The sequence below is a fragment of the Vidua chalybeata genome, chromosome 6 (genome assembly GCF_026979565.1).
Source record: "Vidua chalybeata isolate OUT-0048 chromosome 6, bVidCha1 merged haplotype, whole genome shotgun sequence".
NCBI lineage: Eukaryota > Metazoa > Chordata > Aves > Passeriformes > Viduidae > Vidua > Vidua chalybeata.
The window spans coordinates 62,660,295-62,685,669 of record NC_071535.1 but is presented as its reverse complement, the minus strand read 5'-3'; the positions used below and the strand labels follow the sequence as shown (position 1 = coordinate 62,685,669).

At 40.0% G+C, this 25,375-nt stretch overlaps 1 protein-coding gene across 5 annotated transcripts in view; it reads right to left on the bottom strand.

Moving 5' to 3' along the window:
- Positions 1-25,375, bottom strand: part of LGR4 (leucine rich repeat containing G protein-coupled receptor 4) — a 73,996-nt gene that overhangs the window by 25,360 nt on the left and 23,261 nt on the right. For all 5 annotated transcript variants that reach the window (XM_053946944.1, XM_053946943.1, XM_053946947.1 and 2 more), the window contains exons 2-3: positions 14,622-14,693; positions 744-815 (exon numbers count right to left, since the gene is read on the bottom strand). In XM_053946944.1, the coding sequence (XP_053802919.1) occupies positions 744-815; positions 14,622-14,693 (144 nt within the window). The remainder of the gene's footprint in view (positions 1-743; positions 816-14,621; positions 14,694-25,375) is intronic.

The following is a 25,375-nucleotide window of genomic DNA, read 5'->3' as shown; positions in this document are numbered from 1 at the left end:
CAAAATACCGTATCAAATGGTATCGCAAATGGGCAGCTCCCTAATCCGTACCCTGGTAATAGTGTCTGTGTTTTTGTCTTTAAAACCTCAACGTCTGCTTTTTTTTTTAAATATCTCTTTAATTAACTAACTATTACACTGCTAGCATTTGGAAGTATTTACATGATCAGAAATGCTACAGCTTTCAAACAGAGTTTGTTAAAACCTTAAACAACAGAAAGCTTTTTTTATCCTTAGCTATGGAAAACAACTGCCATAAAAATTCTTATCTTAGAAAGAAAAACAAAATTCTTCTTTTAATAGTAAGCCATTTTCACCTGGAGAAGCACCAAACTATTGCAATTTTTTCTACTGCCAGTAGGGAATAATTCAAAGAGTGTATTAAATCTCTAAGTAATAGTACTACCTGATAATGTCAGGGACCTGACAGAGTATGCTGAAGGGGTGGAGAACAACAAAAGCTTACATGTTCTTTTTAGGATTTTTCCTCTGATTCTTCTGCTACAAGATATACTTCAGAAACAAATAAGTGTTCTAATAAAATGCAGTAATTATAGTTTACTGAAGTTCATCACTGTCATCTTAACCACATCCAGCAGGCTTTGTAAAGAAAAAATAGTAGGAGAGCTATACTTTAGAAGGACATAGGGCAAAAAATTTCCTCCAGCCTACCAGTAAACAGTCTGGCTATGCACTAAGAAAGCATAGAGCAAGCTATGAAGCTCTAAAACCCAATTACTTACAGAACTTTGAGTTCTTTCAACCCGGACAAGGCCTTTGGATGGATGAAAGTAAGGTCATTGCCAGCCAGTCGCCTGGAAAAAAATTGCAATAATAATTTCAGTCACCAAATACAGTACTTCTACAACCATCTAACAAGGAAAATCACTGCAGTATCAAATCTTGCAAGCAATTATGCATTTCACATTCAATTATGCCACATTCACACTCTTCCAAGTTTGTAAGAGTTATTTTACTTACAGCACATTTTGAACAATGAGGATGCATTACTCAGCCTCGTGGATATTCTTTTGCAAACGTGCTAGATAAAGCACACCCTAGAATGATGAAGAACCATCTTATGGTACAGGGTTTGAAAGTGCATTTACCAACACAGTCCTCTGGCTTTCAGCATTGCTCCACTGAAACATGCTCTGGTACCCATGCACTTTTAATCTATGCAGTAGTTTCTGAAAAAAGTATGAAGTTAAGTAAAAACAGATGCTAGATGCTACAGCAAAGCAGCAGAAGTCTCTGTGAGAATCCCAAACGTGAAAACAATATTCACAAGCCAGTGGTGTGTTCACCCAGTGCTGACAACTGACAGGACACCTACTGATATGACCAAGACATAATATTGGCAATATTTCATCTTTTTGGTCAGCTATTTGGAGGAACTTTTCAAGAAAGGAAAGTCTTTTGGGACAGGGAAAAAATGGAACAGGATTCTCAGCCATATACTCTCTCTCAAAATGTGGCTGGTTTCAAATCTGCACTGCTAGACATTAACACAAAGTAAATTATGAAAATCACCGTGATATTAAAAGTAATCAAGATGGGAGATGCTGCAGAATACAAAGTAGGAAGGCAGAAACAGCAGCCAAAAAGCTCCTTCCAAACAGCTTGTTCCCCCTTCCCCCACTCTTTTTTCTTTCTTCAATGTTTTACCTCTCCCCTGCCCAGATCTGCAGGCCAGCCTTGCTTGAGCTGCTAATAGCTGTATTTTATCAAGGGTAAAGACAATAATGCAAAACACCTGGTAATCCATAACTGACATAAGATGCAGAAGTTTCAGCCAAAGTATTTGGTTTTAGACTTGGGTTTCATATCCAAGCTAAGCAAAAGCCATGTTGGACAAGGTTGTGCAATGAAATCACCCGTGGAAATGCTATGTACAATCCAATAAGTGTTAATAATTAAAAAACAATCAGTGTGCTTTAACAAAGGTTACAGAATGTCAAAACCCACCTCTGCTGTTACAAGGCACTGTGAAGCAAGCCAGACACAGTAAAGGGAAAACATCGTTTCAAAGAGGCAAACAAAGGAAATAACAAGAGCAACACCTAAAGGATCAGCTTGCCAGAACATATCAATGTTATTACGTTTTTATCTCCTTCTCTAACTACATAAAAGAGATTACCAAAGCACTAATGCTTACATAAATCTGCTTGCAACAGAATTAGTAACTTAATAAAATGCTGTCTGATAGAGAGGATGCTAGTTATCTTTATTAAAGCAATTTCTCAAATGCAGATGGTTATATTTATAAACCAAGGGAGAAGAGGACGAGAACACCTTCATGAACAAGAAGGTGACAGCAGAAGATCCTACTTGTCCTTACAAAACTCTGTTACTCTTGCTCGTTAAGGTAGATTTTGGGTTCTAGTCCTGGTATTTTCACACACTCCCCAGTTGCTATGGTTCTGACATCACTACAAGCATGTTTACAAAAAACCCACATCTGCTGACTGCTGAGAAAAGCTTGTCTACATGCTTGAGGATAATAAAACAGCTCTGAAATGAGAAGAAAAATAAGAAGAATCTACGTATGCTTATTCTTGAAATCTCCTGTCTGCAAGCAACCTCAGAATTTCTGAGCTGGGACATGATTTTTCAAGTACTTCGAATTTTTAACATTAATGGAAGTTTCCAGATGGCAACTCAGCATTCCCCTAAAATTCATTTTGTTGTCAGTAGCTGTCCAAATCAACTTGATTAACTTTATCTGGGGGGATGAGGAGGGAGGTTTGCAATATTTCATGTCTTTCTTTCTAACAATTTCTTAAGAAGTTCACTGTAAACAGAAAGAAGTACTGATGAAACATGCTGGGTCTACAGCAGAGCCAGTAATCTGTAAAACATGTTTGTGTTAAGATGTGTTTGAAACAGCATAATACAAATCCTTAAATCAAACAAAATTCAACTGAGGCTGTAGCACCTAATCATTCTGCATGCAAACACTACTGATTACACATTACACAACTCAAGGAGTGGCAGCCCTGGTAAATGTGTCAGGCAGCTCTGGCTGCAGCTCTGCCAAGGTTCCCCATTAATCTGCTGTGTGTGAGGCTTGTCAGGCATCTGCTCCCTCTCCCAAAGAGACTGGGGATTGTTACTTTAGCTTTAAAAAAGCTAAACTAAATACAGCTGAATAGTCTCCCTCAACCTGAATGGCACTAACAACAACCTAGAGAGCACTGGAAACAAACGACAGCTGAGCCAGAGCAAGACTTGTGTGACTGCAAATAGCAGGACTTTGCTTTCCTCAAGGCAACTCCTGCTTCTTGAGCCTTTTTCCAACCAAGCAACAGAAAAACCCTAACCTTGTGACCAATTACATTTCCATTTCTCCACTATCTGGCAGTGTTCCAGGCTTTACTCATTAGTTTGCCAAATACACATTTATCATTCACATCCTAGCCTTGGGGAGCTGCTCATGAGGCGGTTCCAAGTGCAGCTCCCAAGCAGGCAAAGACCAGTGTATCACACACTGCTCTCAACGCATTTCAGCAGCTGGAAGGATGGAAATGTTTCTCTTTACATAAGCAGGTTCATTTTAAAGAGACAATTGAAAAATTAATAGCGTAGAGTATAGCACACATACAGCATTATAAATTAAGATGTCATTGAAATCATCCAGTCAGGTTTTCCATGCTACCTTCTTTCAGCAAGTCTTAAAAATATTTATTATTAAATAATTTTAAAGCATCTCTGTTTTTCTGTCTCTCACGCACATGGTAAATGGGCTAAGGGAAACCACAGTTTTACCAAGGCCAAAACTCTAGCACAACAGAAAAGACACAACTTTGATACCCTTGCAGCAAGACTCACTATCCTGCTTGAGAGCAGCCCTGGAAATTCCTGCTCTATAGTGGGACAATTCCACATTGTCACAAAGCAGCACCTTAAGGCAGCCCCACATTTACGCTATCAAGGGCTGAGTACCTATCCTTCCCCTCGTTCTGAGTGGAAATGGTTACACAGACCTAGTCTGAAATCCACCTGTTGCCACTGAACCACAGCACATCACCATTAACTAGAGCTCTTTGTCCAAAATGCAGAGGGCTGCAAAACAGATTCACCCACAAGGACAGTAAAAAACTGAATTAAACAGACAAGCGTAAAGTGTCCTGCCATGCTATAAGGCCACAAAAAACCTTTATTTGCTATCTCTTACTTCTCAAAGCACAGACACAGCAGCAGGCATCATCTGAAGTGTGATGTAAATGTGCATCACACTGACCATGAGTTTTTCTGCTGACTCTATCCTGGCTCCTCTCGTTTGGAGACTCTGCCAAGGACTGCAGGTATCTGGAGTTAGTGCATGTGAGTTAAACCCTTGGAGGTTTCTCCAGTGGAGTCACAGCTGTAATGCACGGCCACGCTATGTATCTTTCTTGTAACTGCTTTGCATTGAATGCTGTAGTCTTGCATTTTTACTTTTAAAATAAATATTGAGTGTTGTAATGGTAAATTGCAACACATTCAAATTTACAGAGTCAATTTCAGCATAACAGGATAACAGAACAGGACACATGGAGAACAAAATCCTTCTGCTAGCCTGTCATACAGAGGTAATCATTATTTCAGTGAATAATCTCCAGATGTGGAAGCCACCTTGTTTTTACAGACATCAGGATGCAATGTAGCTGAAGACTAGCCTTTCATGGTGTCTCATTCCCAGAGTTCACACCAAGCCTAGGTTCTTGCACTGAGCCGCAGCTAACACGGTTTTCTCTCCTTTGGGAAATTAAAACTTTTGCAATTATGAGTCTGGCAACCCAGCTGCAGGTTAACCAAGCCAAGTTAATCACTGGTGTGGCTCCAAAAGTCAGGAAGGGTGTTCCAAGGATACATTTTTGCCTGCAACAATTAAAAGCATCACTCTTATTATGACAGGATGCAATAAAACAACTTGGAAACATCTCTCCTTGTCTTGCCTCCCAGATAGCAGCGAGCCCTAGGATATTGAGCAAAGAGTTCCAGCTACTTCTGTCCATCTGAAGGTCTTATGCTCATACAGAAAATGTTTTTTTGCTGTGGATTTTGGGTTGGTTTTTCTTTTCCTCTTGGTAGTATGCTCCTAACTTTTTGTCTATCTTGTCTCTGAGAAAAATATAATGGCTACGCAGAACAAATTCAGAGTGACACAGACGGCAATCCTCACATGTCATAATAAAACACCTGACTTATTATTTTTACTTCTACATTAGTTGCATTGTGGTAAGAGCCAAGACTCCTATTTCAAGGTTTAGTCAAGCCTGAGCCTTCCATACCCATCACCTGTTCCTCTGCCTGGCCAACATCTACTTTTAGCTATCCAGCTTTTACCTATTTTCATCCCACTGTAAAACACTGCACTGCTTCTCCTCCTGTACTTCCACAAATTCTACTTTTTGTGCTGTCTTACACTGAGCTATTCTGCTATCTTTACATGCCTGTCCCTAACTTCCACTTTTTCTGGGTTCTCTGTGCTTTCCAAATACAAACTTGAATTTTACTTTAAGTTACAAGAGAGGCAATCTTTGCAAATGCCTCATAAATAACTTAATCCAGGATGCCCAGCAAGTGTTTCCTCAAACCTGAAAGAGGTTCAGTTTCCATCTATGCCAAAATAGCAGTCACTTTGGAACAGAATTCTGTTTTTCTTAACAGATGATGCCTATTTATGTGCTACAATTTATTAATCAAGGTTGAAAGCTCTACAGGAGAGGTACGGTCATTTGCAGGAAAGTGCAGGGTTTTGCTGCGTGCCTTGTGCAGGGGTGGGTGCCCTGCCTGGTGAGGGAACACACCTCTGCAGACAGCTCCTACCCACATGGGCAGCTGCAGAAAGGAGGAGCTGGGAAAGGGAAGCTGGGTTCTCCAGACTAAACCCGGCTTTGCTTATCTGGGAGTAGCAAACAGCCGCTTTGGGACTTCTGTCAGCTGCAGCCTGCTGCACTGCTGGGAAGCCAATCTATTGCCTCCAGGTTACTCCAAATGCCTCCAATTTAACAAAACCGAATGGAACTTTAATTCACTGCTGCTAATGGAAAATGCATTTGTCTCCTTTGCTTGCAGTAGTTTTAGTATTATACAACCTCAACCATTGTTTATAAAATTGTGAGTACTACACCAAGACACATCATGACTGGAGAAAGAGGACTGTCACTACAACAGCACTGAAACTGCACCAACTCCACTTCTTGTCATGATCTCTCCCTTTCCAGCATTTACAGCTTTCTCAAAGTATACTGAGCTTTAAGATAATTGCTTGTTTTCAAAATGCATTTCTAGTCTAAAAAGCTAAAATATCTAAGTAAACAAATCTGATGGATTAAAAAAGCCTAAAGCTCATTCCTAAGTTCTATGGTTAAATTGTCAGCAAGAGTCACCAGCATCTACCACAAGACAAAATATGCTCTATGGCAATGCTTTTCATGGACTATCAAAAACAGGAAAATAAATTACAGTGGGTTTCCAGGAAAGCAACCATTTACAACCATGCAAAATATGCTCTGTCCTTTCATTTTCAAGCAGTATCTGTACTGGGGCAAGATCTCGAAGTAGAGCCCACAGACTGCAACACATGCATCAAAAGAAATAATGTAACATAAAACAATTATTATACACTATGAGTTGTTAAAACAAGTGGTCTTTGTAATCTCAACAAAATTGAGATTCTGTGGCTGTAGTGTTTTGCAGCAAAGAACCTCAGAAGTTTGCACAGATTTTTTAACATGGACATGTATGTCATAAACATAAGCAACAACACCATGGTATCTAGAAAACTGGTTAACACCTAGTGTGCAGCAGAAATGCTGAGTTTTTGCAGAAAGCAATTTTGATTCCTCTCACCTCCAAAGCAAAATGCAGAATATATTCTATAAAATACATTCTCTTCTCCCTACTTGCCTTTGCACATCTTGTACTGTGTTGTGGTAACTTTGCTTTACCATAGGCCAGATACACCTTTCTCCTGATAGCCATCTCAACACACAGGTAATAATGCATTTCACTTACCTATTCTGCACAGCAGGGACAAAGATGAAAGCCACCAACTGGGCTGCAACAACTCAACTACAGATTTGTGCTTTTAGCAGATAGTGCTATTTGGACACTCAGAAAGTTTCCAAGATCATTAAATATGTTAATGGTCAGACATGAGAGTGTGAAAAAATTGCTGCTGATATAGCAAATCCTCAAAGTTGCTTTGGTCTGCTCATACAGCCCTGTCTCTTGTCCTGGCATTGATTGGCTAGCCAAGCATGGGATCTTTGAATGACCATGCATCTAGCAAGTGATGCTGCAAAATGGGACAGTGGGTTAAGTCTACGTGTATTTGGCAATTGAACTTTTGTTACTGGTTTTCTAACCCTCTCAGATGCATATTGGGTAAATGCAAGACCCAGGCTCTGCAGACACCTTCACAATGCATGACCTTAGAGAAACAGAGCCAATTTTCAGTATGATTCTTTCATTCGGCCGAAATAAAAGCAAATATTTTAACAGAGGCATCTATAATTTTACTTTTATATTAGAAGGGCAGGAAAAAGAACTTTATAGGAGTCTGGTTACTATTTCTGTGCTAGGACATGTGCCAAGGCTAATTAGCCAAGAATACCTCTGTACTAACAAAAAAAATACAAGAACACAAACATCTGAGCAGAGGGGAGGAAAGGAGCTAAAAGAATGACATCACCACGTCTTCCCATGGTAACGCACAGCCTCGTACTATGAAACTGTGATGACAGCAAATACTCAGTTACCTTCTCAGAGGATAAGGCATCTACCTTCAACATACAGGATTTTTTTTTCTCCTTTTTTGTCTAAGGTTTTCAGAGCTCATGTGATGACCCTTGAGACCCTGGCCTCCAACTGGCTACCTGATCACTACCTGATCACTGACACCTCCTGTTCCACACTCCAGTTTCTGTAACCAAAAGGAGAAGGAGGGAGAACTGCATGGTACAAGCTCCATTTGCAGAACTGTACTTGGAGAGACACAGTTTAAGAGCTTCTCAAGTTGCTGCTCAGCCTCCAGAAGTTTCTTATCTGGCTTATACCTTCAGACAGCCCCGACCTGGCAACTCAGGCAGCATAATAAATAAGGCTTGTAAGACTGGTCTTGAAGTATAACACCACAAAGTTCAGCCTTCAGGCCATTCAGCTAAGCCAGCTTCTGTGTGTGTGCATGTGAGCAGAACACTGAAACTCAAAAAAAGGAAAAAGTTTTGTTGTCTTCTAAAAGTACTTGCAGCAGAATAACCAGTCTTGGGATCCTTATACACAGCCATGTCAACTTTGGAAATTAACATGTAGAAACAGAAACTGGAAAAAAACATCTTCTAAAAAACAATGGAATTTACTCAACCTACTAGCATCTATCCCCACAAACAGGAAAAAACATGCAGCTGTCAAGCAGAGCAAGAACCTTCTAAGCTACAGAAATATTCTTGTATCAGCACGATTAAAACTCATCTAGAATCAAATTGATTTAGAACTCACAGAGATAAGAAAACACTAATTAAACACAGGTTGGCCAACATGTTTTGAAACATCATTTAGCATTTAATGCAGACCAAGTAAATGATGTTTAAAAATATCTTAGCTGGCTGTGGTTAATTCTACTTGGGAGTCTTTGCCTAAAGGTTTGTCTTGACTAGAATCTGAAGGTGCAAGTTAGAACACGCTGATGGCTTTCGAAAGCTGCAGCGCACACAAGGCAGCAAGCGTTTCTAATGCGAGCAGGCTGGTCAAGTTGTTAGGCTTTTAACTTGCTACCACACGAGAAACCTACCCCTTGCATTTTTTTCATTAACATTTTACCTCTTGGAATTCAGGCTGGATCAACTGAGGAAATCACCTCTTCCAGCTGTTCACATATTCAGAGCTGGTAGATCAATGAAGGGCACTTACTGGCCTCTAACCCTGTGTCATATAGCTCTTTTTGAGGAACCAACAGCTGGTATCTACAGCGGCTGCCTTTGGAAAAAACCAGCTGAAGAAAGATCTCTGCCTGTTCCTCAGACTCTGCTGGTGGGCTGGATGGACAGAGTGGGGCAGCAATGTCTCCAATCGTGCCAGCCTGTTTTACAAGAGGATGTTTACCCACAGTTTTAGTTATCACATGTGAGCTAACACACGGCATCAGGACAACATGAAGATTCATTCTTACCTTCTCTACTCAAAACTTCTCAAGTCCTTCATCTCCAGTTTCTAACTATAAACCTTGGGATTTCTCACATACATGAAAGAGAAAAGAACTGCACCATCTCATCAACATTCCCACACTACCTTGAAAACACTGCTCTTAAAAAGACCTGGCACTGAAGGACAAGGCAAACCTTTCCACCAAGTGCTCCACAGCCACAGCATCCTAAACTAACAGCCCAGCCTTGGCATAGCTCCAAGGCATGTCTTACTCATAAAAAAGACACAATACTCCCTCTCCCTGCCCAAGGATGATACAACTTGGTGCTGATTGAGAAATTAGGAGGAAGCGTACCATCTAAATTACACACTGAAACAGATACTACAAAAATAAGCAGCTGTGGCATTTCAGCCAGGTGGTCATCTTCAGCTGCAGTCAAGAGGGAAAATAACTCTAGACATCTCCCTTGCAAATACTTCCTGATTACAACCTTATGGTAAAAAACCACCTCATTTTCACTGCTAGTATACATTTTAATTATTCCTGATGTTCCTAACATATACTTTGTCAACTAAAATTCATGAGCAGAGACTCTGGAGATATTTAAGCAAGACCTCTTAAGACTTGTAATCAACATGGATATAATTGAATAGGCAAGCAAATACTCAGTTGCACTATTTATTTTCTTGCAACAATTCATTGCACGTGTGTGGTCTCTTGTTCACTGTTTATTCATTTCTCAAAAAGCAGATTAGCATTGTGTTTCAGAAAAGAGAAACTTTTACTGAGCTAACTCTTCCTTTTATTATTACTTCATTTCCCCAACCATTTTCAACCAGCCATTAAATAAGAAAGTTTTGCCCTTGCCTGATAAAACGAACAGGATCTGAAGGTAGGGTCACAGGAGAGGGGCTATTGCATATCATGTATGAGAAAAAAACAAAAACACAACAGATCTTGGTATCAGTACACATCTGGAAGTTGGCTGAGCTGTCTGTTGGTGCTTTCAGGAAGGGTTATTTTCCTTGCAGCATTACTGGCTGTGGTATGGTTTTTATACCCAACAGTCCAGGAGTGGAGAGCACCCTCCTCCCTGACCCTTGCTGGGGAAGGTCAGGGCCCTGACTGGCTGGGAAATGACTGTGTCCCTTTTGGACAATCACACCCTTCTGTCACAAGTAACCTACAGACAGACTGCATAACCTCCACGGAACAGACTGCAGTCCTCTGCTTCTCACATGGACCATCAGCCACACAGCTAAAAGCTGAACATCTAAATCTTGCCTACGAGTGCAGGGCAAATCAGATCACAACATTTTAAAGGGTTAAGAATGGAAATCAAAACAAGTTTAAATGGTCATCAAGTCAAAGATACTTCTGCATTATTGGAGTGGTACAAGTTTCTGAAGACAGATTCGAAAACTGGCCAAGAATAAAAATAATTTTGATTTTCCCTTCCTCAATAAGAGACTGCCTTTTTAATTAATCTAGAAGATCATTCACAAATAAAGTGCAAAATCCTTCAAACTAATTCAGATAACTTTACATACTGGAAGGGACTGCCACATTTTAAAAAGGCCATAAAAACATAACACAACCTGGATAGTCTAGTTAAATATTCACACTGGAAAATGGTTTCTACTTTCTAAAAACACTGCATTATCTAGTTATATTTTCCTCTTCTAGCTTTCTATAAATACATCAGGTGTGGTTAGAAAACCACGGCTAAGTTCTTCACGAATTTTTAGTTTCCATATCATGTTTAAGGCTGCAGCATGTTTACGTTAGCATTTTCTGAAGAATACACATCATTAACTGCTAAAGCAAACCCTTGGTGGTCTGCTTCTCCCCGACTCTGACCATTGCCATTCCAACAGTCTGCAAATTACTTCCAGATGGGTATCAGTTACACAGACAGGAGAATTTTTATAACATTTATAAACAGTGCTAGAGCCCTGCTGACATATGGCGAGTGTGCTCTGCAGTGACACGTGTGACCGCGTGTGCATGAGGGCACACGGAGCACTCAACCCAACGGGCAGATTCTGCCCCTGGACAAGTCAAAAATCCCTTTGCTTGCACCTGTGAGTAAAACTCCGATAGGACATTACCTCAAAGTAACAAAATCCCAGATTATTCCTGCAAATTTGGTTCTTTGCTGGGGAGTCAGTTGCTTAAACATGGCCATTTAGTGCCATTTCAGATGTCCTCTTCCACCTGGCCCCAAAACTGCCATTCACAGCACCCACTGGTTTCCCATCTGTGTCAGACCTGTCAGTCTGCTGCAGGTGGTCTTGGATAATCCAGAACAACTCAAAACAGCCTGGGATGCATAACTGAAGCACCCGAGTTGCTTCCTCTTTGGTGATGCAGAAGGCACTTGTGAATCGAGCAGCCAGCTTTTCCAAGTCTGGTGCTCTGCTTCTTCCACTAGTGTTCTTTTTAGGATTTAGAAAATGATCCTCTGAAGTCTCTGCAGACTACCAAACAATTAATTTCACTGAAGAAATGACAACCCCCATTTCAAATAGCTCCTACTGAAGCTTTTAATCTCAGCCTCTCCATACGTGTAACTCAGTTGCCTAAATAATATATTCTAATTGCTTCCCACTTCCATTCCATTAAATTCTATGATACTATTTTGCAATATTAATTAGCAAACTCTGCCAAGGGCTAATTGAACACAACAGGGCTATGGCATGGCATGAAGATAAAGGTGTCTGGGGCTGTCTCCTTGGTGGAGACCCACTAGACTGCATGCTGGTGTACACACTTAATGCATTCCCATTAGTTTGTGGTATTTTCGTTTTCTTTAGCATAATTCTTGGGAGAACTTCCCAATGAAAAGTCACTTTTAGCACAGATTCCAACACCACTTTAAGTCTTTTCTTTAAATTACTTTTCTTTGGCATAAACACTAACTCCCAGGTTTGTGTGCTGAAAAAGGAACTTGGTCAGGGCCTGGCAGTCAGAATTTGGATCTGTTCAGCTGCAAATAAAAGCCAGGATGAAACTTTGACAATCATAGAGAGGAAAAATTGTGGTTGTACAGTAGGAACTTAGAGAGTTCAGTTGTTCCTGTTCATAACCAGCAGAAATAAAGAATGAAATATTTTTGTACCCTGTCCCATAGAGAAAAGGGAACAGGAAGAACAAAGCAGAAACATGTCATATCTGCTGCTGGTCATTTCTATTAAGGAGAAAAGCTGCTTTGTTTGAACTTACTTCATTATATTCCCATTTAAGAATAACTTGAACTGAAACAAGGGAATCTGGAATTGTGTTTTTGTTTTGGGTTTTTTTTCTCCCCAGAAGGTGCTTTAACACATCAAGTAAGCATGCTAAGAATGATTTAAAGCTTCTTGGTGTCCACACATAATTCTGAGTTTAATGCTAGCCTATTTTTTTTTTTTCAAACTGAAAACCTGAATTCAGGGGGACAATGATGTGATGTACATGTAGCAAATGGCTCTTAGGCAATAAGCACAACAGATGATGGCTGAAGGCTCTGCCTTTCCTCTTTATCTCCTGACGCACTCCAAGGTTTATGAAATTACACAATAACACCCACCCATTAGGTTTTATTGCTTAATTACGTATTGGGATAAAAAAATGAAGTCTCCCACAGTCATCTAAGTTGGAAAAACAGAATTGTTTGGGCTTTTCAACTTCTGGTGTGAAATATGCCTATGAAGAATTAAAATTTTAAAAGGGGGTTACAGATCTAGTCTAACAAAACATACAGACATACAGAAGGACATATTATAAAGCACACATGGAATGTTTGCTAGCATATATTCTGAAGCCAACCAAGCCTTCCTAGGCCACTTTTTTTTTCCAGCTGACTTACTCATGCCATAGAGCCTTTCTTAAATTCTGTCAATTACACAAAAGCACCATCTCAAAACCTATTTTTCTTCATGAAGCATTCTTGATTATACCACAGATATAAGCAATACCTTAAATCAAAGGGAATAAACCAGAAACTGTTAAACATGAAATGGGGTATCACACACAATTTATCTGACATAAATCAACTCAACTGCACTTCACAGTTGTACTGACCTGAGTCAAAACTATTTAAGAACCAGGTAAAATGGAGTTATTTAGGTTTATTAGTAATGGTAGCTGCTATGTTATCAGGATGTAGGAGAGATCAAAATTCTGAGGAGACATGGAACACCTTACTAGAGGAACCAGTGAGGCTGACGTGCAAAGAAGCAGCTTTCAGAAACACAAATCTTTCCTCAGAAGCAAGCAATCCAACTCTTATCAATTTCTCAGTATCTTTGTTCCAGTGAGGTGCAGTGGTTGCACAGGTTGTAACAGATAACCAAAGGGTTCAGGGCTTTATCTGCAGGTTTGTGACAGGGTTCATTTATTCTTTTGCCCTCTACAAATGGTTTTCATTCTCTGCTTGTTTCCTCACTGGTAAAGTCAGAAGAACACTCCCCTACCTCATAAGGGTGGTCTTTTTGGGGAAACAAGCTGTTCTTTCCCTAAGGTGATTTACTGAAAAACCTTCGATGCAGCATTCATAGTCCTAGTCTTGCCAAAGTCACAACCTGAGACAGCTTTAATTTGTACTTTCAACGCTCTTTAATATAAGAAATCCTACTTTGTCACTGGAAATAAAAGAGAAGCAAAGCGAATTGCAGGGGTTTTTCTTATCTATTGCTAAGTACTGGAAGTTCTCAAAGCTCTTGCACAGGTTGAACCATTACCCTCACTCTCTCTTCACAGATAAGGAAACTGTAAGGCACACAGAAAGCACGTGCCACACAACAGTACTTAAAGCAGTAAGTGAATGCCAAACCTGCCTCCCTGTGTACCAGCTCTGAAACCCAACCTAAATAAGGACTATGCTGTTGAAGGTGTGCTTCGGCTTTGCAAAGGCATCTTAGTTTAGACTTCAGCAAAGCACTGAGCACACGAGGTCAAGGATTCAGAAATCCAAGTATCAGTTAAGTAAAACATAAAAAAAGAAAGCTAAAATGAGAGTAGGACAAACGGGAGGTGGGAAGTGGAAAAAAAATTTCTGCCAGAGAAATTAAGACAAAGAAACCCTGTACCACAGAACTTCTGATATAGGTCAGGATGGGCTTGTGAGAATTTCATCTGCAGCCTACAAGGACAATGGAAGCCAGTTGCTCAGTAAATGAAGCAACACCTATTTTATGGAACTTATGCAACAACTATACTGTAGCTCCTTCAGAAACAATGGTAATTACACAACTCTTGTGTTATCTTTGGATAACACTGTAATTAGTATGTGTCATCACTCTAGCCATGATTAAAATAATTACTATAAAAAGTCCCTTGTAAGTAGCATTTACTGTCCTGGTTTCCAAACATATACAAGATTATATTTTTAAAGCATAATTGCTTTTTCTGTTCACAGCTCAACAGTGTTTCTCCACCCACCTTCCACTTTATACAGCTATATGATGTTGCAGCAAAACTTTAACATGTGTAAAATACTTACAGCTCTTCCAAGTAGGGAAAGTTCTTGAAGGCATCTTCTGGTAGTCTCGTGATGTTGTTCATGCTGATATCTCTGGAAAAGAACAAATACAGATTTATCAATAACCAGGAAAGGATTTTTACAATTTATGAGAAGGATAAAAAAAGAAAGTCTCATCAGGTAGTATGGGAACAGAAAAAAAACTACTCTAGTATCACACAGTAATATCTCTTTCTAGAAATTTGCATGCTAAACTTTCAAGTCACTGCAATTTGAGAATCGGGTTGCAGCAAAGACCTATAAAATGGGAAGTTGACAAAGTTTTCCAACACTTCTAAACAAAAATAATTACTGTGAAACTACAGAGAAGGCATGCATGGAAGAGGCTCTACTGTACTGTTATCTACAGTACTAATTTTTACCAACACACTTATATACAGTTTTAACTCAGATGATTAAAAATACTCTAAAACCACAAGCATATGAAAAAAAAATATTGTGACCACCCACCACGCAAATTTTCATCCCACATGTCTTTAAAAAAACTAATACATGCATTAGGACTTAATAAATAGCTTCTGGCAAACAAGGCCTCTGGAACAACTGGCAAGAATAGCAGAAACATGTCCTAGCTCTACCACAGTCTTTTTTTGTTTTCTTTTGTTTTCCATCTACAAAACTTATGAAGTCCTCGAGGTAATAGTTTTAAGCAGATTTCATTCTCAGTCCATGAGCACAGGGAAGCTGGCAGCAAGTGCTTACATGATAGCTATGCGGACCTGCTCAGCGTTTTTCTTTAGAGAGCAGCAGTAAGTGGCAAACTTGGTGCCATCACCTCGCTTCACACCTACACAATGATCTCAGATAGTCCAGTCCTAAAGCAAGTTATTACTCAATGTGAATAAAAGCAGCATGAAAACAATTCGGTTTGATAATTAAACTAACTGCGTAACAATTCGTGACATAATCCAAGCTCTAACTTCCCACTTGGTTACTGGTTTGGGTTTTTTCAGTATGTAGTTAATAACCAATTCAGTAACACTCGTTAGAAGAGCTTCCCCCTTGCTGTCTTCCACACGCTCATCTCTAGTGTCTATATGCCACCTCTACACAATTCAGATAAAAAAACAAAGGCTAACTCTCCTTTTATCTCACTAATGGCCAACAAGTACCACTGAAGCTCCTCCCTGACATGAACAAGTAACTGGCAGCTGATCTGCTGCACCACCTGTGCACAGACACCCTCAGGTGCTGCCAGTGTGAGACCTGCACTCTTACACTAAATCCAGAGACTGCCACTCCTGTAAAACTGAGCCCTTACACTAAATCCAGAGACTGCCACTCCTCTAAAACTGAGCTCTTACACTAAATCCAGACAGCCACTCCTCTAAAACTGAGCCCTTACACTAAATCCAGAGACTGCCACTCCTCTAAAACTGAGCTCTTACACTAAATCCAGACAGCCACTCCTCTAAAACTGAGCTCTTACACTAAATCCAGAGACTGCCACTCCTCTAAAACTGAGCCCTTACACTAAATCCAGAGACTGCCACTCCTGTAAAGCTGAGCCCTTACACTAAATCCAGACAGCCACTCCTCTAAAACTGAGCTCTTACACTAAATCCAGAGACTGCCACTCCTGTAAAACTGAGCCCTTACACTAAATCCAGAGACTGCCACTCCTGTAAAACTGAGCCCTTACACTAAATCCAGAGACTGCCACTCCTCTAAAACTGAGCCCTTACACTAAATCCAGACAGCCACTCCTGTAAAACTGAGCTCTTACACTAAATCCAGACAGCCACTCCTCTAAAACTGAGCCCTTACAATAAATCCAGAGACTGCCACTCCTCTAAAACTGAGCCCTTACAATAAATCCAGAGACTGCCACTCCTCTAAAACTGAGCCCTTACAATAAATCCAGAGACTCCCACTCCTGTAAAACTGAGCCCTTACACTAAATCCAGAGACTGCCACTCCTGTAAAACTGAGCCCTTACACTAAATCCAGAGACTGCCATTCCTCTAAAACTGAGCTCTTACACTAAATACAGAGACTGCCACTCCTGTAAAACTGAGCTCTTACGCTAAATCTAGAGGCAACCATGTCTCTAAAATAAATGCTAATTAAATAGTAGTCCAAAAACTTCATTTCTCACTTCCCAGCACAAACTAAGAAAGTTACTCCTCAGCAGCTGCTAATAGTATACTAACCTAACTCAAGAGCAGTGACATCAAAATAAGGTTTGGCATACACAAAACAAACCTAACTGTGATAAGAGCCAAAAGAAATCCACTACGGTACGAAAGCCTCCTTCACCAAGCTCCAGAAGGACCTGAACTGGAGATGTTTTATCCCCAGACTCTACAGCCTGCACACTTTAAGCAGTGTTTTGTGCTTTGGCAGAACCCTGGTCACAGTAAACAAAATGTTGCTGTTGAGGATGTTTTTCTTCTTGTGCAGGAAAGTAAATAAATGTATCAGGTACATGATCTGTCATCATCTGCTCCATGGGAGACTGCAACATCTATTCTCACTAATCTTTCAAATTCTCAAACACACACATTTCACACATCCAGGCTTATCCTCTCCTGTTTAGAGGACTGCAAATCCACTTTTATTATCAGCTGGGAAGGATTTATGAATAGGGCAGAAGAGTAAGAAGAGAGTGGAGACCCTAATCTTAAGAACCAGTAACCTGTGCAAGAAAATCACAACTCCCAAAGAACTGTCCCAGCGATATCAAACCTTACTCATATGCACCACAATAAATAGTGCTTGAAGTAAGTCAACAGTACATAGCATCAGAGAGCACTGTATGAATGCTTATGCTTCACTTTGGCAAAGATTGTGGCTGCACCCACACTTGCTGCACTACACAGAGCTCTTTGACAGCTGAGGCAAGGAAGGAACATCCACCTGAAAGCAATGGTCTTGAAATTTCCAGAGCTAAAAATGCCCAGTTTCAGAAGTGCCCTATGCAATCCTAAACAAAGTCAATAGAAACCATGCAGACACACACAATGATTGACACACAAATTCAAAGCAATTTTGGCTTTCCCTGGGATCTGAAATGAACTAAGAATGTTTTTTCCCCGTAGCTTCAAGTATTAGGCTCTACAATTTTAATTTGGGAAGTGGATTCTTTGGATGCAAGCATGAAACAGATCGCCTTAATAATGAGGACTTGAGAGTCATCATCAATATTCTCAAATTCTACTGAAATCTATTTTCAGTGAAGCTGAATTTGTAAAAAAACCAGACAGAAATATCACAACTGTGATTGTCTTTATCACATGAATCTTCAGGGACTGCTTATAACGATGCCTTGCTAAAAAGCTGAAATTTTTACAAAGTTTCTGCATTTGCCTTCATTACATGTGATATTAACTCTTACTAAATAAATAAGTCAATCATTATAGCACTGATTAGCAAACTCTGGGGAATAGCCAAGCATCAATTCTGAAATCTTCCTAATGATCATCATACAAGTCTTAAAGCAATTCTTGTTTATTTAAGAACATTGTGTAAAAGCATTACTTATATATATATATATATATATATATAAACTTTAAAAAAAATTATTTTCATTTCACTCTACAGAATGTCCTCAAAGTATGAGTTCATAAGCACTACACACTGGTAATAAAATATTAAGTAGTTCATGAGCAAGAATTTTCAAACAATATTAGGAACACCGATGACACTAAAAATAGATTACTTAATAACTAGTCTCTATAAAGTTTACCTAGTTAATTTGGGAAGATACTCTTAAAAACACAGAATAACTGCAACAAAAATGGTGGAATACAATATACTATAATGAAATAATGACAAATAATCCCCAAAACCACAGTCCAAAACAAAAATAGCCCTTGCTAAGTTTCTACTGTTTGCATTCTAGAAATAGTAATTTCACTACTCCTAAACTTTAAAAAAAGGGATCAATCTATGCAGTATCAAGAAAGCTGTCTATTTAATAAAGATAAATATTACTATGCCCCTTGACATGTCAAGGAAATCTCCACTGAGAAGCTGTCATACACCACCTGTTTCTCTACTAAAAGTCCCTTGGGAATATAAGCCCAGAAATCATTTAGGGTGCTAATATATAAATAAAGTTCCTAAGAATAAAGAAAAGCACATTAATGGTACTATCCCAGCCTCCAGCAGTGTCCATGGGAATGATGCTATCACACAACAGAAGGATCATGTCAGCAGTTGCCTAAAGCCTCTTTCAGCAGGACTAAGCTAAGAAGACCTGCTATGGATTGGGTTATTATATCCAGATGAAAGTCCCCTAAGAGCAGCACAACACCTGCAAACCTTTGGTGTGCCACCAAGCACACAGAACTCCCAACAAGTAAAACACCAAAACCTCCGTATGCTTGTTTGCCCTAAATTTCATTGGTAAATTGAAGTTCAGACTCAGTATCTAAAAGGCTTGTCATAGTTTTCTTTTCTTCCAACAAGTCCCCAGCATGGTCTGTCAGCCCAGCAAACTACACCTCTGCCTTAAACTTAAGTTCAGACCCACATTTATACTCAGGACGTTTTCCCCAGAAGGTGCAAAACAGTCCCAAGAGCTCTAAGAGTTAAGATTATGGTAATACCATGGGTTTACACTGCAGATTCATCAGGAAAAAGGAGAAAGGTGGGAAGCCCTGCACCTTTCAGCAGGTAGCCATTAGCTGGGTTTATCTGCACCAAAGAGCCAGGCTAACTCTTCACTTGTTGACCAGCATGACCAAGGCAGAGGTGGCAGACGCCCCATTCCTGGAAACGCTGAAGGGCACCATGGGGGCAAGGAGCTGGCATTGAAACTAACATGATGGCCAAGAAGCTGGCGTTGAAACTAAAATATGAGCTGCCAAAGGTGGTAACCTCTATAGCAAGAGGCTGCATCTCAGGGGATACCATGAATCACAGCCTTATAATTACAGTTAGTGTCACCATTTCAGGTAGGAGAGATGCAACACAGAAAATAAACACAGTTGCACTCCCTCCTACAGTGCCATGGCTGCAGTTTTGAATGATAAATAAGGCTTCTTACACTTACACTTCTTACACTGCCAGAAGCTTTGTCCTTCTTCCAAGAAGATACTACAGAAAAGAATAAAACTAACTAAAATTAGTAGCTTGTAGCTGTGAATGGTCTTTCGCCATCCCAGGTAATGCTGAGATTTACTTTTACAGGCAAAAGGTGAAAAGTCAAGCCAAGGTACTCCAGCACTCATTTGCTGTCTCCAGCCTGCTCAGGTAGATCCTTTCAGTTTATTCTGACAACTACTTGAATATTCATTTCGAGCTCGGTTTAGCACAGTTTCCTGCTTTCACCTAACACAGAAACACTTTAAAGTCATTAAAAATACTTATACTAACTGGCAACTATAGTAAAAGCAATGAAACCCTCCCTCTGCTGAAAAGAGGCATCAAATGAGGTTTCTGTGTTCTTGTGAATATGAAACTGTTGGGTTTCCCTATTTAAAGCTGTTGTGCCCATTTTCCTTGGAAGAGGAAAGCAGCTTTGCTGGACACAGTAAAAAACAATCTCATCTTGCATAATGCCAGATATTTAATCACTTTTAGATCAACCAGCAGTGGAGACTTCAGAACTGAACTAGAAAACAACACACTGAAACTTTTTATTAAACTCCTTCTGCAAGAATTCCAGTTCCTGATGTGAGATTTTAGTTACTTAAGATTTTTTTTTTCAAGGATTGTTGATTTCACCACTAACCAAAGTCAAGCATCCCAAGGCTTCAGGATGAACAGAAATACTTTGTCTCTTGGATGGCAACTTACTAATTCTCTCATATTTTAAAAAAAGAAACTCTCATCTTTAAATAGCGGCCTCAATCACAGCTTTCATAAGTGGCATCAGACAAAAGAGCATTAGATGCAATGCACAGCGTGTCCCAGTGTCTCCTGCAGGCACAGGCAGCCTCCTCTGTCATTTTAAAGCATTGCCTCCCCCATAAAGGAGCCTGACCCCTGCTAGATTTCCCTCTTACACCAATTGCCTGAGCATGATTCTGGCTGCAAAGAACAGATGACTAGAGATGATGGAAAGGGAGGAATGGGATGATAATTCTTGCATGAGAAGAAAAGCTGCAACAACAAAAAGGGACCACAAAATGGGAAGTACAGAACCCCTGTAGGACAGAAAGGACAACAAAATGATAGATAAACTAGCCCAAGATATAAGCACAGAATAAAAGCAAGTGACGCAAAATCACTGACTGGTATTGAAAAGGAAAGCAATGCCAGTCTCTGTGAACTGAGGGACATTTAGCTGCAACAGTCTTCTTTTTTATTTTAAAGACAATACCTACCATTCCTAACTGCATCTCCCCCAGATGTGTGCACATCTTAGGCAAAGAAACTTTCCTCACAGCTCTGTTGTGCTGGCATGTCTCCTAAAGCCCACAGGAGATGCCAGTGTTACACTTTCTGTCCTGGCTCACTGTCTCCTCCCTCAGCACTTGGATCTGCACTGAACTGGGGGCACACACACCTTCCCACCACATCCATGCACTGCATGCTAATGACCTAAAACACGCTGCTTTGTAAAAAAGGTCTTAAGCCAAACCATGAAATACCTAGCTACAGAAAAGCAAAATTAAATCTCAACAAAACCAAATTGAGATTGGCTGTTTAAATCAAATAAGATCAAAATACATCCCTGTACTTCCCAGCACTTTATTAACAGCTATCTACTTTTTGGCTTTTTGATTCTGTCAAGTTTAGAAAAGAAGAGAGAAAGGGAAGGAGACAGAAAACAAGAGGAGAGCGTTGGTTGAAGGAAAGAAGATCATGTTTCAACAAGGCACCTTTAAATTCCTACAAAATACTGCCTCTGAGCAAGCTTAACCTGTTTGTTGATAGATAATAGCATGTAATACTGTAGGCTCCATTCAGTCTTTTCCAATGTCTGGGCCGTCTGCCACGGAGTTATTTAATTATAACACGTAGAAAATTACTTAGGCAGAGCTATCTATATTTGAATAAAGCCCTCCTACCTACTTGTACAAAACCATTAGGTAATAGGTCTTAATCTTATATAAAATTCCCCAGGTAGTAACCATGATCTAGTTTCAGCAGTACTAGGAAAAGCTGAGGCTGTTAATATTTTTAGAAGCTACATTAAATAAGCCAGGATATTGCAAATGCACCTCAACCTGAGCTGGGAAGTACCCAGCAGCAATCAGCCATCCATTACCATCTGGACCACTGAGAACACAGACCGTGACCTGATTACAGTAACACTGGTGAGGAAAAAGACAAAGTGACATCTATTCTTCTTAGCAAGCGAGACCAGTGGCTCTTCACCAATTATCAGAAACAAACAAAAAAAACCAACAAGAACAAAAACCCCGCAAAGAAACAAACAAAAAGGACCAATTATACAGCTGCATGGCAATGCTCATACTTCAAGCTTTGTCCCAGTCATATCTGTGTTAACCAAGAGAACTTCCTGGCGTTGTGGCAGCTGGAGAGACAGAGACACTGGAGCCAAGACGAGTGGGCAGGGGGACAAAAGAAATCAGAGAAACTCAAGCTGAGACTAATATTAAGTTGTACTGCAATGCTACAGTCTTGAAGATATACATTCAGTGCCCAGCTCCTTGTAGGAACATGTTCACATGATGAAAACCAATGTGATTTTTATCCAAATCACACCCCTCAGCAGCCAGCCTCATAGGAGAGAAGGAACTGAATTTATCTCTAGTTTAGATCTTCCTTCCCATTTAGCCAGTTCCTTCAGGACAGTGATAAAACAGACAGGGACAGAATAAATAAACTCACATTAATACTGTCCCGTATCTTAATTGTATCCAGTAGGTAACGAAAGCATGGAAAGCCTAGAGGATCGGCAAGAAATTCTCAATTCAATTAAAAAGAAATAAATTTGGTAGTAGAGTGTTGTTTTATTCCATCTTCCTAATGACAAGAAGCCAACAATTCTCTTCCAGAAGCACCATGTCAAAACCACTGACTGCCTGGAATGGTAACTGTCTGCACTATGAATCCAAAGAGTGCAGCTGAAATCCAGGGATGTATTTTACACGCAGACATGCCAGCCCCAACAGTGAGAAATCATAAACAGGAAGTAAAGAAAAACCAGGCAAACATGATGTTTACAGAGGAACCTACACTTGGAAAGTGTGTGAGTTTGCAATGATGTCCGAGTTCAAAATAAAGTTTAAATAACATGCTGAGAAATTAATTTCTTACCTTTTATCTACTACCTACGTCTATTAGTGCAAGGCACTAGTATGACAGTATAACACCTATACTATTACCTAGCATTTCTGTGGTGATAGGACCCCTGTGTCAGACTGGTATCGTGTTTAAAGTTTGCATTCTCTCCATTTCTGACAGTGCCCATCTTCCAGTGGGAAGGGTCCACTGGGTTTTCCAACAGCCAGAACTCTGCAGTATTAACCACCCCTTATCTCCAATCCTTACCGCCATGTCCCAACACATTTTTTCCTTCTGATACTTATCTACTGCTCCTTCTAACATGGACAAAGTTGTTAATGACAAAAAGGAAGATTCTAAACCAACTTCTGCATTAATATAAATTTTTTCTTCTTGTTACTCTGTCTCTCCCCAGCAAATTTAAGCATGCTTCTATTGCTTCTGACATGATCACAGAGAGCTCCAAATCTTAAAAGCACAGAAACCTGTTCTGTACTCACAGACAGGAGTAAGCCTATGAGACATGACATTTTTTCATTTAGAAGCATGCTTCGTTTTCCAATGAAAACACTCTTACAAGAAAGAAAATATCCAAGTATTTAAAGCCTCAGTCAGTACCTGCAGTGAGTGGCTAAGTAAGACACAAGTTGCATTGCCACCCAGCAAACCCACTTGCCACTTCCCAAGTACCCGTGCTATCTCACTAATGGGCACAAGGTCTTATCACCGGTTGTTTGTACTGCAGGAGAAGCCGAGGGCCCTGCTCAGCGCGTCAGTGGATCGGTGCTGTACAAATACACAGCTGGAGACACGCCTCACCTAGAGGGGTTTGCTGCCTAAATGCACTGAACAAGCAGCAGGGCAAGGAGAACAAGTGTGCAGAGGTACCTGAAGTAAGCTGAAAAAAAAAAAGTCACCAACAGAGCCTGAAGCCCCCTCCAGCTGACCAAGTTCTACACCCAGCTACTACCTATCATGACCTTTCTAAACAATTAATTACCTTTCTTCCCCTGCCCCTTTTGCTTGTCTAACAGGAAGACAGGACAGGAGACTGTTTTGACAATTTCTTGTTGGCTAGATATGTAAGTCCTCTCCATTTGGCAGCAGCAGAAAGAAATTATGCCCTGAATTATATGCAACATTTCCATTCACTTTTCTGTGGCTCTAACTGGAAACTAGGTGACAGCACTTGACCTGACTTCATGGAAATAATCAAACTTCAGATCACCCACCAACCCTGGCTATTAAAGAAAATTTTGATTATCATAAGGTTTAGTAAATAGTGGTACACAGAACCCTCTTAATTAAAAAACAAAAAAAAAAAAACCCAACAAAACAGACCCCCCCCCCAAAAAAAACCAAACAAAAAAACCCAAAAAAAACCAAAAAAACCCCACAAACACAGCACATAAATCCTGTAGATTTCAGCAAACTTTTAGCATTTTGCTGAAACAGGAACTACAACATTTTCACTGGCAGCGACCAAAAACCTGCAGAAATTCAGGCAGGCCTGTTCTTTCAAGAGAAGTATTATCTCCCTCTTTCTCCCACCGTATCTCTAAGTTATTTCTCCTGCCTCCTCCTTTCCGTGTCACATCAACCTGTTGTTTTTTTTCCTTCCAACGTGGTGTTTTAGCTTTCTTTCAGACACAGTAACTACCTCTAATGTACCCTATTCATGTGCCAATCAAGCCATCATCAAGATCTTGGAGAGAACAATGCCTGTATGCAAAGCCCTATTCTCAACTGGTATTTGAGTCACTGCAGGCCAGCCATTATGCAATCACACGTACAGTTAATGGCTTATGTTGACACTTGGTAGGGAATTAACCTAGAAAAAATTCCATTGCATTATTATGAAAGTGATCCCGTCCCGGAACAGGAATATAGTGCAAGTTAACGTGCTCATCAGTTCATTTTTAAGAGACACTCTTTGAGTGCCTAAAGGAAGGGCTTATTGTAAACTGGTGGAGGGAACAAAATGTCTTTCAGAGCAGGAGTATTTCTTTTACACAGAGATTTACACAGTTAGAGATGATTTACAGCAGAGAGTAAAATTATCTATTATTCACAGTTTCATAATTATTTACTCTATGGAATACAGTAATGACAGGAAATTGAGTACTAAAACATCAAACCATGTGACAGGCACACTAATCCAGCAATCTGAGGGCAAATCTGTACCAAGATACTCCTCTTGAACCTATGAGTATTCATCACAAAATGTGAACAACCGGTCAGACCACAAAGAGGTCTACGGACAAAACCAGGTGGGAACTCACATCATGCACATCCCTACTCTGCAACCAATTTGAATGTCCTGCCATCAGCCAAACTCCTGACAGGAAAGCTTTCAGCATGGTTACATCACAGCTACCCTCTGACTTGAGACCTTCTAAAAATAATTTATACAAAGTAAGATCATCTTAGCTCAAAAAATATGCATCTAAAAACCATCCATTACAACCATCATTTTTGGCAAGACTTGGTATCATTTGTAATAGCCAGTAAAGGAAAGCAGAAATATTTCTATTTCTTCTAACCTGTAAGTCTCCACACACAGAGAAGAG